Source organism: Sceloporus occidentalis, unplaced genomic scaffold, assembly GCF_023333645.1.
Source record: "Sceloporus occidentalis isolate IW3139 unplaced genomic scaffold, rSceOcc1.0.p SCAF_3, whole genome shotgun sequence".
NCBI classification, from domain to species: domain Eukaryota; kingdom Metazoa; phylum Chordata; class Lepidosauria; order Squamata; family Phrynosomatidae; genus Sceloporus; species Sceloporus occidentalis.
This window is the reverse complement of record NW_028316983.1, coordinates 128,992,190-129,010,645: the sequence shown is the minus strand read 5'-3', so window position 1 is coordinate 129,010,645 and position 18,456 is coordinate 128,992,190. Positions and strand designations below refer to the sequence as shown.

General features: G+C 39.1%; 2 protein-coding genes across 29 annotated transcripts in view; both read left to right on the top strand.

Moving 5' to 3' along the window:
• Positions 1-18,456, top strand: part of LOC149316757 (protocadherin gamma-A6-like) — a 379,402-nt gene that overhangs the window by 237,399 nt on the left and 123,547 nt on the right. Inside the window, exon 1 of one of the 28 annotated variants that reach the window (XM_089516194.1) lies at positions 354-2,942. The exons of 26 other annotated variants lie outside the window; for them this stretch is intronic. In XM_089516194.1, coding sequence (XP_089372320.1) covers positions 504-2,942 — 2,439 coding nt within the window. In that variant the 5' untranslated portion in view covers positions 354-503. Of the gene's footprint in view, positions 1-353; positions 2,943-10,669; positions 13,179-18,456 lie in introns of those variants that run through there. One more of the 28 variants, XM_089516216.1, reaches the window with a different exon arrangement.
• The window catches only part of LOC149316760 (protocadherin gamma-A6-like), a 211,839-nt gene that overhangs the window by 181,891 nt on the left and 11,492 nt on the right, over positions 1-18,456 (top strand). The window lies entirely within an intron of this gene.

Genomic DNA, 18,456 nt, shown 5'->3' with positions numbered 1-18,456 from the left:
AATAATTTTAAGATAGTCAAAAAAGCAATATCAGGTGTTACATTAAAATCCATTGCCCTGGACAAATGAAAGGTGTACTGGTTCAAAACCATAAGCAAAGTTTGACAAATTTTCCACTGGAATCCAGGTACCAAAGAAATAACACCTGTGCAAGCAGTCCTTAAATCACATTTGTTAAATTTCTAATATATAATTATATTCAGATTGTGTTTTGTTTGAAATTCAAGAAAGCATTCCTTGCTGTTCTCTTTCTGAGCCTCACGGTGGCAATGTTGGCCAATATTGTTTCCAGTCCATGGTGGAAATGAGTTGGTTCTACAGTGAGGTGTCTTCATCAGTGCTGTGCAGATAGGAGAGACAGAGAGACAGAGCATTGCTGCTAACAACAAGAAAATACATCTGACTTGCAAACATTAAAAAGAGCTTTTTTCTTCCTCAAGTGACAGTCCTATGACAAGAAGAAAATTAATCTGATTTGATTTTTTTTTTTAAGGGTTGGGGGGATGAATTTTTCAGAGAACCATATGGAGAGAAGGTACAGAAAGACTAGCAGGGCACTCACAAGGCAAGTATTGCTTCCCTTCCTATTTTTATTCAGTTGCTGTGGGGCTTCAGAGCAGATTCATTATTCTATCTCTGAGGAAATGCCAAAGGGCTGCCTTGTGGGGAATCTCTCCAAGGATTTGGGCCTGAATGTCAAAGAATTAGCAAAGTACAATTTGCATGTCGTCTCAGTGGACGAAATTAAATATTTTGTTATCAGGACAGAGAATGGAAACCTCTATGTAAATGGTAGGATAGACAGGGAGGAAATATGTGGCAAAAATCCACTTTGCTTTGTTAATTTTGAAGTGGTCACTGAAAATCCTCCAGACATTTTTCATGTAACAGTTGCAATCCAGGACATTAATGATAATTCCCCACAATTTCTAAATGACAATATCAGTGTAGAGACAAGTGAATTTACTTTACCAGGCACCCGATTTCTCCTGGGGAAAGCTGAAGATCCTGACATTGGGATGAATTCTCTTCAGAAATACCAGCTTAACACAAATCCCTATTTCACCCTGGAAGTAAAAGAGAGTCATGATGGAAATATGTTTGCAGATTTAGTGTTGCAGAAATCATTAGATCGGGAAAGTGAGCAGACCATTCACTTGATTCTTGAAGCCATCGATGGAGGTGAACCCAGAAAAACTGGGACTGCGCAGATATGGATTAATGTCACTGATGCCAATGACAACCCACCCATTTTCATTCAAGAGGTTTACAAGGTCACTTTGAGGGAAAATGCACCTGTGGGGTCTTCTGTGCTCCAAGTTGTAGCAACTGATAATGATGAAGGCACAAATGCACAAATCAGTTACCACTTCACAAACATGCATGAACAACAAAATAAGTTCAAGGTGGATCCTACTAATGGCATGATTACACTTATGGAGACACTGGATTTTGAAGAAGCCAAAGAATACATTATGACAGTTGCAGCAAAAGATGGTGGAGGTTTGGTTACACACTGCAAAGTCGAAATTCAGATTGTTGATGAGAATGACAACCCACCAGAGATAACTTTGGTTTCTTTGTTTAGCCCAGTCCCTGAGAATTCTCAGTCTGGTGTCTTAATTGCTCTGATCAAGGTGAATGACAAGGATGCAGATGACAATGGAAAAGTCACTTGCTATTTAGGAAATGATTTAACCTTCAAGATCCGTCCTTCATCTAATAACTACTATAAGATCCTGACAGATCACCCTTTGGACAGAGAAATATCTCCTGAGTATAATATCACAATCACAGCCACTGACAAAGGAACACCTCCTCTTTCCACATACAAAACCCTTATACTGCAAATCTCTGATATCAATGACAATTCCCCTGCTTTTGAGAAATCTTCCTACAGCCTCTACGTGCCAGAAAACAGTCCATCAGGTGCCTCCATTTTTACTATTAAAGCCTCTGATCTAGATGCAGGCAAGAATGCAAAGATCACATACTCCATCCTTAGCAGCAACATTCAGGAGCTTCCCATCTCTTCCTATATCTCCATTAACTCTGAGACTGGCACCATCTATGCCCAGCGATCCTTTGACTATGAACAATTCAGAGAGTTCCAGCTCCAAGTGAAGGCCCAAGATGGAGGATCTCCCCCTCTCACCAGCAATGCCACGCTTAAGGTGTTTATTCTGGATCGCAATGATAACACTCCTCGAATCCTGTCCCCTTCCCCAGAAGCCAAGGGCACCACTTCATTTGAAATGGTGCCTCGTTCTGCTGAGGAAGATTATCTGGTCACAAAGGTGGTGGCTGTGGATGCTGATTCTGGACACAATGCTTGGCTCTCCTACCATCTGGTCCAGGCCACTGAGCCAGCCCTTTTCACCATTGGTTCTCATACTGGGGAGATCAGGACAGCCAGGGCCTTTGTGGAGAGAGATGCTGTGAAACAGAGGCTGGTGGTTGTGGTGAAGGACAACGGACAGCCTCCTCTCTCAGCCACCATTACTTTGAACCTGGTGTTTGCAGAGAACTTCCAGGAGGCCCTTCCGGAAATGAAAAACCAGTCAAGAGACTCAGAGGGTCAGTCTGACCTCCAGTTCTACTTGGTGCTGGCCTTAGCTCTGATCTCCTTCTTATTCCTCTTGACAGTGATTTTGGCCATTACGATGAAACTTCAGCGGTCAGGGAATCTGAAATTCCTGCAGTGCTTAGGCCCTGTTCCCCATTCAACAGCAGGTTCCATGTTTCCTCCTAATTTTGAAGATGGGACTTTGCCTTATTCCTACCAACTTTGTCTCTCTTCAGAGTCCAGGAGGAATGAGTTTGCCTTCTTAGCCCCTAAAATTCAGTTTGCAGACAATCTTCTTGGTAATGAAAAATCTGATGGATCATTTACAGGCAATGGAGGAATGAGTTTGCATTCTGAGACAGAGAATATAGACAAGGTAAATTTTATTTTCATTGCTGACTGTATAATCTTTTACTATAATTTATTCTGAAATTGTTTCCCCTATATTTATCTGCTGTTATTCTAAGACTACAGCTAAAACTGAACCAGTTTTTTTCAGTGTCTGTGAATCAAGTTTTGAGTTTTGCTGCCTATCTGCCTTTAAATATGTAGATTATTTAATAAATATTGTTTCATGTGAAATTCCCATATCCATTTGGTTGACCACTAGGATCTGAAGGCTTAACTAGGGGTTGGATCCTCTGGCTGCAATCCTTTGTACACTTAGCAAAACAGAGTATAGTCTATAAACAGCTTTCACAGAATGGCATTATGAATACTACTAGGATGAAATGTTCAAATAGGAGAGTATGTGTTACAATAACTAAACATTTATCAAATATGCTTTGACTTACTCTTTTGTCATTAAACATACAGAAATCCTGTTATATTTAGAAGTAACTACCAAACTTGTTTTCTTGAATGTATGCTCATAGGGCCCATAAGCAAGATAACATATATTTGTTTGTATGTTCAGTAATGAATTACCTAGTATTTGACATCTCGTACAATATATGTTGTTGTTGTGTGCCTTCAAGTCATTTCCAATTTATGGCGACTCTAAGGTGAACCTATCATGGGGTTTTCTTGGCAAGTTTCTTCAGAAGGGGGTTGACATTGTCATCCTCTGGGTCTACGAGAATGTGACTTGCACAAGGTCACCCAATAGATTTTCACAGCTGAGTTGGGATTCGAACCCTCATCTCCAGAGTCATAGTCCAACGCTCAGACCACTACACCATGCTGCTCTCTGCACAATATATCATTTTGCCTAAAACTAATGTGAAGTCTTGCAGTGTTCATAGGCATTCCAAATACTGTGGCCAGGACTCACAGTTTAGAGGGTGGGGGATTATGTAGTGTCAATTGAATACAAAATGTGTCATTGGAAAAGAATTGAACAGTTGGAAAACAGCAATGTGCAGTTGGAAAACTGGGAGGAAAAATAGACGCATTCATCTTGCTTTTTGACAGCCTTCAGATCCTCTACCCTTCACAAGAAGTCAAGGACTCATCATTGTTTGACATGGTGCCTTGGTCCATTGATGCAGATTATCTGGTGACCAAGGTGGTGGCAGTGGATGCTGATTCTGCTTGGCTCTCCTACCTTCTTGTTCAGGTTACAGAGCCAGCATTGTTCCAAACTGGGCCCCATACTGGTAAGATCAGAACAATGCAGGCATTTTTGGAAAGGGCTGCTGTTTAGCAGAGACTAGTTGCCTTGGTGAAGGAGAAGGGATACTCACCACTATCTGATACTTTGACTCTGAACCTGGTGTTTGCTGAAAACATCTAAGATGCATTTTCAGAAGTTATAGGTCAAAGTAATGACTCTGACAATCAGTCTGAACTTCAGTTTTATTTAGTAATCACTTTCACACAGGTTTCGTTCTTATGCCTTGTTGCTTTGACTCTAGCAATTACTGTGAAACTTGGTAAATCGAACAACCCTCATTTCCTTCCATGCTTTGATCCTGCTCCTTTTTCAAACACTTCTGCCATATTTTCACCAAACTTTGAAGAAAGTGTTTTGCCTTATTACTGCCAGCTTTGTCTGCCCTCTCAGTCCAGGAAAAATGAATTTGCATTCCTAACATCTAGTATACGGATTACAGATAATGTTTTTTGCCATAAAAAATCCGCTGTACCTTCCACAAACAGTGGTGGAAAAAATTTCAACACAGAGGTGGATAATGCAGATACGGTAAGTTTATAGTCATTATGTTATTCATGTTACTCCTTGCACTATTTTGAAATGGTACCTGAATATAAAGAATCATGCCATAGAGAATGGAGTTATCTCCTTACAAGTATATAAAACTCTCTGTGTTTGCTTTTGATCGAAAAGAAAAATAAATCTTTTTCTGATATAGTAAAACTGTTGTAAATTAGGTCTTGTGCATCTGGATGGTACAATTTAAACAACGTGAATATTATTGTCTTCCTTTGTTGATGCAGACTAATCCTATGATAATCACAGGACTACTCTCCAGTAACAATATTCAGAATCCTATCTATCTATCTATCTATCTATCTATCTATCTATCTATCTATCTACATATGTGTGCATTTATATCACTATATGAGGGAGCTGAGTTAAAAGAGATATTTACCAGTAATTATGCTATTGCTTAAGATCCTAATGTCAGTACTTTTCAAGCTTTCAAACTCTCTTTTTTCTCAGTGTGCCAAATTAGTGCTGGAAAGGACTCTGGACTGTGAGAAACCTGTTCACAATCTAGTCTTCACAAGTGATCCGGAGAGAAGTATAGTCAGGACTGGAACTGTACAGACTGAAGGGATAATTTGGGAACCTAATGTCAGCACACCCATTTGTAATATACTTATGATGGAAAATAGCCCCGTTGTTACCAAAAGGATTACATTAAAAGTCATTGATCTTGATGAACGAGTCACAAGGTAAATTGAATATTATTCAGAAAAAAGGACAGCCCAGTTCCTTCTGGAGAAAGATGCTCTCAAATAAAGCCTGGTGAAGGACAATGGGCATCCCCTTCTCTTTGCCTCCGTCACAGTCACTGTGTTACTCTTAGCCAGCACCAATGTAAAACCTTAGTAGCAGATGTTGTATATTAAGATTTTCTAACTCTTGGCTGGGAATTCACATAGTGATATTAGGCAAACTGTTTCTGTCACAATAAGCAACAGTAGTGGCAGTACTGAATTTACCTCAGAATATAAGTAGGAGCACAACAAGATAATAGACATGGGGCGCCTTTTCTACTTTAATCAGTTCTGTAAATACATAGTAGTTGACATTGTCACAGTAGTAATGGCAGTTGTGTATTTTCATTTTCAAGAGAGGCAACTTGCTTTTACTCTTGTCAAGGAGAAACACCAAAAAAAGTCCTGTTACACTATAGAGACGGACAGTCTACTGTAGTCCATGAAAGGGTGTGTGTGTGTGTGTGTGTGTGTGTGTGTGTGTGTGTGTGTGTGCTGTATGCCTTCACATCCTTTCCAGCTTATGGTGACCCTAAGGCAAACCCTCCATGGGGTTTTCTTGGCAAGATTTGTTCACTGGAGGTTTGCCGTTGTGTTCCCCTGAGGCTGAAACAATGTGACTGTTACTCCGTCAGGTACCAAGGTGTATTAGAAGGACATGAAATCAACCTTCCTAAATTGCTTTAGCAGGAACAAATCTTACTTAGCCTAAGTAGGTGTTATTGCTTTGTCCATTCAGAAAAAAAAATCAATTCTGCTACCTTCTCCACTATGAAATCCTAGGTTTCCCCCCATTTTTTCTTGAGTACCTGGCCTAGTTCTCACTGGACAATCATGTCTATATTATATCACTCTTGACCAGATAAGGGCTTCACATCACTTACACACACAGAGAAAAGAAGCTTTAGCGGGGAATTTGTATACAGTGTCGCATGTGATTATTCCTACATTCATGTGGATAGGTGGAGGGATTGTTCTTCATGTGAAATTTTTTGATCACATAGTTCCCGCTTGTAGACTGGAATGGTGGAAAGATGTGCTCAATTCAGTTTTCTAACACCCTACAACGTATAGCTGATTTGTGTCTATTCCACATTGTGATTTGGGTGTTTTATTCATGGTTGTTATAGGTGTCTGGGTAGTAATGCTTAATGAATCTGGGTCTTCCACTTGATCAATTGTGCCACACACCCAGTATATTCACAAATTATAGTGTACATGCTTTTCATAACCTTGTATTCTTATCGAAGAATTAGACGCATTTTTAAAATACAACCATAATTTAGCAGAATGAAATCATTTGGCTGCATCTATACATTCAACAAATGTAAAATTGTATTGAACAAATGTGCCAGTTTATCTGTGATGACATCTTAAGCAATATCAGGAACTGTAATTTGATAAAGGTCTTGACAGAGCTTTATTGGAAACATCTTTATCTGTTTGTCTCATGGACTGGGGACAGGAGGAGCAATGTAGGCAGTGAGATATCCTGGAAACATAAAAGGAAAGCATTGCCTTGCACTGCTCCTAGGGATCCCCTTTGCTTTGTTTAACCAGCAGGGCTTTCTCCCATGTGCCAGCCTCACTTGTCTTCTCTCTCTTATGTTTATCCTTTAAAAAGTTGGTTCAGAATCAAGATTTCTAGAAAACTTGCTGCGGGTGGAGATATAGCCATAATCTGAACAAACAGTGCTTCAACCTAGGGTTCTCTTTGGTCATCAACCAATTTCTAAGCACTAAGCTAATGTGAAGTTGAAGGCTTTTATGGCTGGCATCCATAGTTTTTTGTGGGTTTTTTGGGCTATGTGGCCATGTTCTAGAAGAGTTTATTCCTGCTGTTTGGATGCCAGCCACAGATGCTGGCAAAATGTCAGGAAGAAACTCTTCTAGAACATGGCCACATAGCCCAAAAAAACCCACAAAAAATTAAGCTAATGGTTTTGTTCCATATGTGGATATTTGTGGCAGGCCATAGGTTCAGGCCCGGATTCTCCTTGGAAGCAAAGATGACTAAACTAAAGTTTCTTCTCATGAGAAGAAAGGACTCACTAGAAAAGACTATAATGTTTCTTAATGTGGAGGGCAATAAGAAAAGGGGAAGACCACATTCCAGATGAGTAGACTCAATCAAAGAAGCCATGACCATGAGTCTGCAGGAGCTGAGCAGGGTGGTTAAGGATAGGATAACTTGGAGGTCTCTCATTCATAGGGTCACCGTGGCTCAAAGTTGACTTGAAGGCAGTTAACAACAACATAGGTTCACAGCAGTGGTTCCACTTTCTGACACTGGTGGAAACTGGGACATAATTATTTTTATGTTGGAAATAGTTTTTTTTTCCCCACAATCTACCTTCTATTTGTCAGTGTCATGTCAAAAATGACATGGGGAAGAATTTGATTTGCAATAAAAAGGGGATAACAACCTTTCACCATGATTCTGTGGATAATATATTTGTCTTTAACATGAATATAGATGATGCTGGTTTAGTGTGTGTGTATGTGTGTGAACATGTGTATGTACTGTTGCTGATTGAAAATACTGAAAAACAGAAGCATTATTTAACATGTTATTTTTAAGACATAATTTTAATTCTTCAAATCATTTTGATTTTTTTTTCTATGTCAGCAGCTATTTGCTAACTGGTTTTTAAGGCTATATTTGCATTTTTCTTTTTTCTCTCTCTCTAAAACTATTATGAGGCTTTAATTGTGACATATTTTGGGGGCAAAATATTTACACAAAAACACATCTATAATACCCTATTTGTATCCAAATAATTTGTAAAAGTGTAATTCTTTCCAATCTGGAATGATCTTAAGACATACTCCAATATTTAACAAGTGGTAATATCGTAATCATCCTTCTAACTATTTGTATCTGACCCTTACCATAGATTGTAAATGGAGCCAATGAGTGGTGTTCTTAAAGAAGTCTTTCTTACACTTAAAAGGTCCCTAACAGATATGTGCCATCTTTTCCCTTGAACACCTTTAGAAAGGAGACTTCCTCCATTGTTGAGCTGCCTTTAGGTGTGGGTATATTTGCTTAATGTGGAATACAAATCAACCTATCACTAGTTTAGACTCCGTATTTGATAACAGTAGTAAACGAAATAGCAAAAATTCTTATTTCTGCAGTCCTTCACAGTGTTTAAAAACTAATGGCTGATCTTCTCATTATCTTCTTTTCAGTATGCTATCCGTCTACCTTTCTTTTAGGTATTGCTCAACCAAAATCTTTCCCTAACTCTCATTTTATTCAGTTCCACAATCTTGTTTCTTTTAGCCATTTTCATGTGATGTAACAAATGGACAAATCAATGGACAGGAGTTTTTGGTGGGTTTATGTGGCCATGTTGGGTGGGTTTATCGGGTTTGGTGGGCAGAAACTTGATTGTTTTTGTTTGTTTGTTTGTTTGTTTGTTTGTTTGTTTTTTGCATACTGTAGATAATGTCATCCCATCAGACCATAGTTCTTCTTATATCTTGCCAGCCATTTAGAATTTTTTCCAGACTGTCAACAATCATGTACATGATGTAATTAGAAACATTTACATATTGGGACTTATAAAATGCTTTTAACACAATTATTTGCTGAAAGGTAAAGTTAGTAATCATGGATTAAAAAAATCAGGACCTCCTGTTGATTAGTGATTGTTTTACAAATAGGAGGAGAGGGGTAAAAGGACAGTGCTTACAATGAAGATATTTAAGTTGGGAGATTGCTCAAGGATCGGTAGTGGAACCAATGGTAACACTTATCCATAAAAAAAATCTAGAGTGAGCCATGAATTTTCCGGGCTTGTTGATAACACCAAGTTATTCAATATGATTGAAAACCAAGCTGTTTATAACAAGTTTCAAAAAGATCTTCCCTAGCTGAGTGAATAGACAACAACAACAAAACAAATGGCATTTATTGTAAGTGTTAGGTAATGTACCTTGGATAAAAAATAAAATAAAATCCTAGCTTCACATTTTAGGTCTCAACTGCCATGATTATTAAAAAGATGTTACGGTCATGACTGATAATTAAATGCAGGAGCAGCAGCAGAAGCTGCCATCACTTCTGCCTCTTATTAGGAAAGAGACTGAAGATTACCTTCCCAGTATCATAATAAGATGATATGATTGTATGCTACAATCCTCTAGTACCTTAGAGACTAACAAAGGTGTTATAGTCCGAGAAAGCTGCTGCTATAATAATGTTGTTATGCTTTTAAGTGCCACAAAGGAGTACAGCTACCTCTTTGGAATTTGGAATCCTGTGTACAGTTCTGGTCTCCCCATCCTCAAAATGGCATAGAGTTGGAGATGGGGCAGGAGATGGCAACCAGGATTATCACAGCACTGGATCACATTGACAATAAAGAAAGTTGCAAAACATTTGCAGCTTCTGATGGTACTCAAAATATCCATCTATAGATGAACATGATAAATGTTCACAAAGTTGTGTGTGGTGTGGAGAAAAAGTGCACAAAGCAAAAAAAAACCTGCCTTTCCCATAATAAGAACTAAGGAACACGAAAGTGGTTGGCAATAGATTCAGACAGAAAAGGTGCTTCCTCAAAAAAATGCATCATTCATGACATTCACACTTCATGTATGGACCATGTTCTCCATGGGACCTTTCTGGAAACACCTGATAGGCCAGGTGTGGCCAAAAGGGTAGACTGGGTGCACCTTTGATGTAATCCGCATTGTTTTTCTTATGTTTACCACTCTACCACTACTCATGTGAATGATATGACTCTGGGCATATCCAGCAGCTAAACATCACCATGTATTCTTGGAAATATGGAAATACAAATCAGCTTCAGACACAGAGAAACATGTGAACCCAAATGACTGTCAAGTATCTTTACATAAACTAGAAACAATGCACACTATTTATAATAAAACATGCAGATATGGACTAAGCCCAAACAATTTATATATTGCAGAAGCACTGACATTAGTTCATATCCAGGTTATTTTCTGCTCTAAACAGGACAATATTGGTTTTCTTGCAGTACTCTCTCTGAGCCTCAAAGTGCCGCTATTGACCAACTTGATAGTTGAGAGAATCTAGAGATGGTTCCTAAAAATGCAATAGCTCTGCCAGTGCTGCACCGGCAATAGGAAAGAGAGAGCTGTTTGCAGAAATCAGGGAAACTATTTTATGTTATAGAGATTAAAGGAAAGGGCACTTTATTCTTCCTCCTTAGGATTTTTTTCTCTCTGCATGAAAAATTGATCTGATACTAACAACCTAAAGAAAAGCAAAGGAGCATCTTTTTGAGTAAGCTGGATGGATAGCAGGCACAATGGGAAGACAATCAAAAGGCAAGTACAGCTTCTTTTTCTGTTGTCTTTCACCTGCTGGGCTACTTCAGAGCAGGTTAATTATTCAGTCCCTGAGGAGATGGCAAAGGGGTCCATTGTAGGGAATCTTGCCAAGGATTTGAGACTGAATGCCAGAGAACTAGCAAAGCACAATCTGCATGCAGTCTCTGTGGCTAAAATGCAATTTTTCAGTATCAGTGCAGAAAATGGAAACCTCTATGTGAAAGAAAGGATAGATCGAGAAGTAATATGTGGCAAAACTCCACTTTGTCTTCTGGATTTTGAAGTTGTGGTCGAAAACCCTTTGAATGTTTTCCATATAGCCATAACAATCCAAGATATTAATGATAATGCACCATATTTCTTAAATGAGAATATCAAATTAGAAATAATAGAAACCACTTTACCTGGGACTCGATTTCTCCTTGGGAAAGCTGAGGATCCTGACATTGGGATAAACTCTCTTCAGAATTACCAGATAAGCTCCAGTCAGTCCTTCACTCTGGAAATGAGAGAGAGACAAGATGGAAATAAATATGCAGAACTGGTGCTCCTGAAACTACTTGATCGGGAAAGCGAACAAACTATTCATTTAATCCTTACAGCCCTGGATGGAGGTGAACCTAAAAAATCCGGGACTGCTCAAATATGGATAAATATCACTGATGCCAATGATAACCCACCCATTTTCACCCAAGAAATCTATAAGATCAAATTGCAGGAAAAAGTTCCTGTTGGGTCCCTTGTGCTCCAGGTAGCGGCACTGGATAAGGATGAAGGTACCAATGCTCAAATCAGATACCATTTCAGCAACATACCAGAAAGTGTCCATTCAAAATTACATTTGAACCCTGTTAATGGGGAAATCACTCTAATTGAGCCATTGGACTTTGAAGAAGCCGAAGAGTATACAATACTGGTAGCAGCAAGAGATGGTGGTGGACTGGAGACACACTGCAATATTGAAATCAAGGTTATTGATGAGAATGACAATGACCCACAGGTAACACTTGTTTCTTTGTTCAGTCCAGTCTCAGAAGATTCTCATCCTGGGACCTTAATTGCTCTGATCAATGTAAATGACAAAGATGCTGGGGATAATGGAAAAGTTGTTTGCTATTTACAGGATGATTTGCCTTTTAAGCTTGTTCTGGCATCTAATAATTACTACAAACTACTGACAGACAGTCCACTGGACAGGGAAAAGACACCTGAGTATAACATTACAGTCATAGCCACTGACAGAGGAACTCCTCCTCTTTCCACGCAGAAAATTATCTCCCTAAAGATCTCTGATATCAATGACAATGCTCCTACTTTTGAGAAATCTTCCAACAACCTCTATGTGCCAGAAAATAGCCCTTCTGGTGCCTCCATTTTTACAATTAAAGCATCTGATCCAGATGTGGCTCAGAATGCAAAGATCACCTACTCCATTCTCAGCAGCAACATTCAGGACCTTCCCATCTCTTCCTATATCTCCATTAACTCTGAGACTGGCACTATCTTTGCCCAGCGATCCTTTGACTATGAACAATTCAGAGAGTTCCAGCTCCAAGTGAAGGCCCAAGATGGTGGATCTCCTCCCCTCAGCAGCAATGTTACACTCAGAGTGTTTATTCTGGACCGCAATGATAACACTCCTCATATCCTGTCCCCTTCCTCAGAAACCAAGGGCTCCACTTCATTTGAGATGGTGCCTCGTTCTGCAGAGGAAGATTATCTAGTCACAAAGGTGGTGGCTGTTGATGCTGATTCTGGACACAATGCCTGGCTCTCCTACCATCTGATCCAGGCCACTGAGCCATCCCTCTTCACCATTGGTTCTCATACTGGGGAGATCAGGACAGCCAGGGCCTTTGTGGAGAGAGATGCTGTGAAACAGAGGCTGGTGGTTGTGGTGAAGGACAACGGACAGCCTCCTCTCTCAGCCACTGTTACTTTGAACCTGGTGTTTGCAGAGAACTTCCAGGAGGCCCTTCCGGAAATGAAAAACCTGCCAAGAGACTCAGAGGCTCAGTCTGATCTTCAGTTCTATTTGGTGCTGGCCTTAGCTCTGATCTCCTTCTTATTCCTCTTGACAGTGATTCTGGCCATTACAATGAAGCTCCGGAGGTCAGGGAATCCAAAATTCCTGCAGTGCTTTGGCCCTGTTCCCCATTCAACAGCAGGTGCCATGTTTCCCCCTAATTTTGAAGATGGGACTTTGCCTTATTCTTACCAGTTTTGCCTCTCCTCAGAGTCCCAGAGGAATGAATTTACTTTTCTAGCTCCCAGTGTTCAGATTGCAGACAATTTTCTTGGTAGTGAGAAGTCTGGTGTGCCTTTCACAGACAGTGGAGTAAGCCCTATAAACCCAGAGGAGAATAATAGTAAAAAGGTAAGTGTGTTTGTCAAGAATATTTTATGTTTCATACTATCATCCTTTACTCATGCTGGCAGTGCAAGGTTAGATCAGGCTGTATTAAACAGCAAAAGATGTTCAACAGCTTAAATCTCTTCACAATCATTCAAGACCCAAATTCAAAGTTCTGTGTATTTTTTTCCCTATCAGTCTTACTTTACTTTCCCTAGACACTGACAAGCATTACAGCTAAAATTACAAAAAGATTCAAGATCTTAAAACACTATTTTTTGCCATGTCCTTTATTATTCCTTACATTAGAATGGGTAACCCAAGCATAATAATAAAGGAAAATTCATAATACCACACATTCTTTCATTTTATGTTACTCATAAAATGAAATTCTCTTTTCAGGCATACTTCTCAATATAAATACCGATTCCTCATATTTAGAAATTTTGCCACTCATGAGCACTTTCTCTCAAGTACATGTGTATAGGAAAGTAAACTTAAAAAAGTGTCATCCTAACTTCCAAACAGCCATAAGCCCACTAAGTCAATTCTTGACCAGCCAAATCTGTTCTGAACCCAAGCATCTTCTAGTCTCTGGGTCTTCAAAACTGCTTGGGACTACCTTTACTGAGGCCTAACTTTATGTCTGTATCCTTAGGCTGTACCTCTGAGTTTGGATCTAGCATAATGTGGCTATTCTGTTATCCTGTCCTTTTCCTGCTCTTTTGGGTTCTTCTGCAGACCTTAGCCAGCAGAAGAGGATTGTGCCTAATCCTAATAAATCCAGACACTTGTTCAAAAAAATTTCTGTACCAGGTAGTTGGACAATACCAGTGCTCAAATCAGATACAATTTTAGCAACATAACCAAAAATGTTAATTCAAAATTCCACTTGAATCCAGTTAAAGGCGAGCTCTGAGGTTCTTGTGATGACTTGAACGTAATCATCTTGTCACTGCATTTCTTGGAATGGCATTTTCTTCTTCTATTTCTTGTGATGGAATTTCCTAAAAAATTTAGCCCAAACTGAAAAATAAATTTAATGTATTTGCTCCCAATATATGCAATTGTACAATGTAATAATCATTGATATAATCTTACTGAGTCCTTTTTTATTTGTTTGCCTCAATTAAATCTATATAAAACCTTTGCCAACAGTTTTGTGGCATCCTAGAAGACCAGCAAATATGTATAGTGAGGCAGACATTCCACATCCAGAATTCCACAAATTGATGCTACAGATGAAATTGAATGATGTACATCTGATTTAATTGGGTTGACTACATGAAAGCTATCTGAATTCAGAGATCATCAGGTCCTTTGTTTCCTCCAGTTTTAACATAGGAATTCACCTCCACTTACACTTTTCTGTTGGAAAATATATGAAGTAGAACTGTGCTCGTATTTCATCTATGTTCATCCACTACTGTACTATATTAATAATGTAAAATATGCATCAAACCGTGAACTGATATCATGATTGGCAAGGGCTGTTTGTGATCAGGCACAGATAGTACATGTCTTCAGATCCTTAGCACAGAGGTCCTAAAGTCCAGTAAGTGCTTTAGCATATTCTTAAAGGGACATCTGTGCACTTCACCACAGCTAGATTGAATCATCCCTATAATGCTCCAGTCCTGTTCCTGATAATGACAATGTTGAAATTATTAATATAAATATTGGGAAATGTATTGTACCTCCCAGAATTATTATATAATGCCAGGTAAAGAGGAAAGTGTACTATTTTAAAGTACATAAGCTCAAGAGACACCCCCCCCCAAAAAAAAAACATTCTAGGTCAAGGATGATTTCCTTACATGTTGCCTCCACAAATCAGTCTTCACTCTCCTATAGCCACCACTACTACCAGGTAACCTACTACCACTGTTTCCACCAGTGCCAAAATCCAATGATTCTGGTGTGAAATGTGGTACAGAAGGGGTGTGTGCCTTGTTTCTTAGCAGAATTGTTATCCCAACAGGCTGCAAGGAACACAGTTCTACTGGAAAACAAGGTATATTGTGCTCATGTGATATATTTATGCACAGATTCAAGTTTGGGCAGTAATGGCCACATATTTCTTTTCAATACATGGACTCTCCGACGTTATTTTAAAATCATATTTAAAAACTAGTGCTTTTTAACCCAAAAAATCCCAGTTCTGTGCACTTTAGGTAACATGTTGGTTAGGTAACAGTTTGTGGTTTCTTTGACATATAGACATCTTAGGAGGAGTGTGTGTGCATGCACCATCATTATTAGCAGCACATATCATTGAAAATATACACAAAATTATTGGTGGTGATATAATTTCAGCTGGAGCATTTTTATTTTGCAAATGTTTTACTGTAAAATAGTATCAGTTTTTTAATTATTACTATATCATTTCCCTAGATCATTCCTTACATTTCTTTTTAAAATGTATGAGGACAACCTTCTTAATTCTTAATTTTTGGTCTTTCTCGATCAATTTTTTCATATAAAAGCGAAAATCGGAATGTAATTACGTAAACTTAGAGAACAAAAACAATATGCAATTACTGACTGAAGTTCTGAGTGTCGCTGTTTATCAATGAAGGCAAGGAAATGCAGTAAGACATTCAGCCCTCCCACATCAGCAGCTTCAGAGGAAAAAATGCTGAGACACAAGACACACCTTTTAGCCCTGGGGATCTCAGCTTCAAGATAAGATCTATTAAACTTTATTCTATTCTTATACCCCGCCTTTCTGCTGCAGCAATCAAGGCGGCTTACACGACTAGAATATATTGGAATAATACATACAGTGGAGCCTCTGCATACGCTGTCTTTTTATAGGTGGCTTTGAGCATAAGCGCTCAAAGCCGCCGGCGCGCACGGGGCGGAAGGGGCGGCACGTCCCATTCAATTGAATGGGCGCGCGCACCCGTTGCGCCTCGTGCGCTGCCGCGCCGCCCGCCGCCGCGCACAAGCCCCATTGGAAACAATGGGGCTCGAGCATAGGCGGATTTTTTTATACGCGGAGGGATCCGGAACGGATCCCCCGCGTATAATAAGGTTCCACTGTACTCTCAATAAATAAATTGACACCCCCTTTAAAACAGGATTAAATACAATACAGTTTAAAAATTCAGCCTGTTAAAATGACAGCAATTTTCTAGTAGAGGCAGTGGTTACATAAAGTAAGGAGATAGAGAAATTAGATTGAACTATTCTGGGAAGGCCTGCTGGAAGAGATCCATCTTGTCAGCTTGTTTGAAGCTGTCTCGGCTGGATATTTGACAGATCTCCTCCGGCAAGGCGTTCTATAGTCTGGGAGCGGCAGAGGAGAACATTAGCAGAGAACAGGATGATTCTATTGAAGCAGGATGATGATGATGATGATGATGATGATGATGATGATGATGATGATGATGATGATGATGATGATGATTGATTGTCCTGGCTGTTTCTGAGCAGTATTTAATCATACTTGAGCCACAGATCTTCTCAGTGGCTTTTCAGCAAAACAGAAATGGCAATAGAAAAATGTTTCCAAGATTTTTTGTTTTGTTTTTTCCTGTCTACTTGCTTACATCTTCCAAGCCAAACTATTACTCCATTCCGGAGGAAATGGAGAAAGGATCTCTGGTATGTAATATTGAATTGGGATGGATGCAAAGAAGCGCTCAGGCAGTGGAATTCGCATTGTTTACCCAGGTAGAATTCCGTTATTTTGCTTTGAATTTTAAGAGTGGCCATTTGTACATATCAAAGAGAATGGACAGAGAAGAAATCTGTGGTAGGCTGGAGAAGTGTATCTTGAATTTTGAGATTATAATTGGGGATTCAACAAAAGTTTATGGCATTGAAGTGGAAATCACAGATATTAATGACCATGACTCTTTTTTCCAGTCAGAGAAACTAGTAGTAAATGTAACAGAGAATACAGCACTGGGATCCAAATTTTTCCTCTTGGCAGCTCAGGATCCTGACTTAGGAAATAATTTGTGCAGGGATAAAAATTCAGCAGCAATAACCATTTCTCTCTCAGTTCAGTCAGAACTGCTGAAGGCAGAGAATCTACTGAATTAGTGCTGGAAAGTCCCTGGATCATGAGGAGAAAGCCATTTACAATCTTGTTTTTATGGCATATGATGGTGGAGATCCTATTAAGACAGGAACTGTATGCGTTCAGGTGATTGTGGTGGATGCCAGTGACAATACACCTGTTTTTAGCCAGTGTCTCCAGAAAGTAAATGTTAGGGGAGATATAACTTAAGGATCCACAATAAACTCATTAAAGGTTGGTGATCTGATGAAGGAATCTACAAACTCCTAGACAACTTTGACAGGAAAGAAGAAACCTTTAAAGTAAACAAAGTTTGGCTACTAGTCCTGAAAAACACCAAAATCAAGGCACAGCAAGGGCAAATGAAAACCACACATGGATCAGGAGGTTTCCCAGCAGACAATGGATTAATTAAATAGACCCCCTGAAGCTTTGCCATTCAACAACAAACCAACACAGAGATTAACATGTAAATCATTTCCTCTCAACCAATGGTCACCCCACTCACTTCCATGCCAGAATTCTCTGAAGATGCCAGCCACAGATGCTGACAAAACATCAGGAATAAACTCCAGAACACAGCCACATAGCCTGAAAAACCCAGAAAAAACTCTGGATGCTGGCCGTGAAAGCCTTCAACTTTACACTACTATATGATGTTTGTCCCAATTTTTAATTTTTATTTATGTGCATGGTATTAAAATTCTGTGTGGTTTTGAATGATTAGATGGTCATCTGTCTGGCATGCTTTTACTGTGCATTTCCTACTTTGGCCACAGGTTGGGCTGACTGACCCTATAAGTCACTTGCAACTCAACAGTTGCATTATTCATATGGAATTGATGAAACTCAATCATTTCCTTATGAGCATATGAATGTAAGATTGGATCTAAAGAAAACTGGTTGCCCTCAGGTCTGACTGAAATCTGTTTAAAAGGTAGTTGTTACTAAATGAAGTCCCATTGGTTTCAGTGGAAAATAAGTTCAGCTAATTTAGACTGAATCAAACTCATTAGGAAAACATTTTTTTAATGGAAGCAAAAAAATTCCAGATTACGTAAAATGTTAGATAAAAGACATAGTCTGAAAGAGGTTCCAGATAGAAACTTCCAAAATAATTTAAAGAATAAAAATAGATCAACTGTTGTTGCTCAGCAAGCGAAACAAACTGTTTTGTATTTTGTAAGAAAGTGTAGGAAAACTAGCACTTTAAGAGAGAAAATCGGGTTATGTTTTTAAATGTCTGAAGCAGCTGAAAACTTTGACACAACA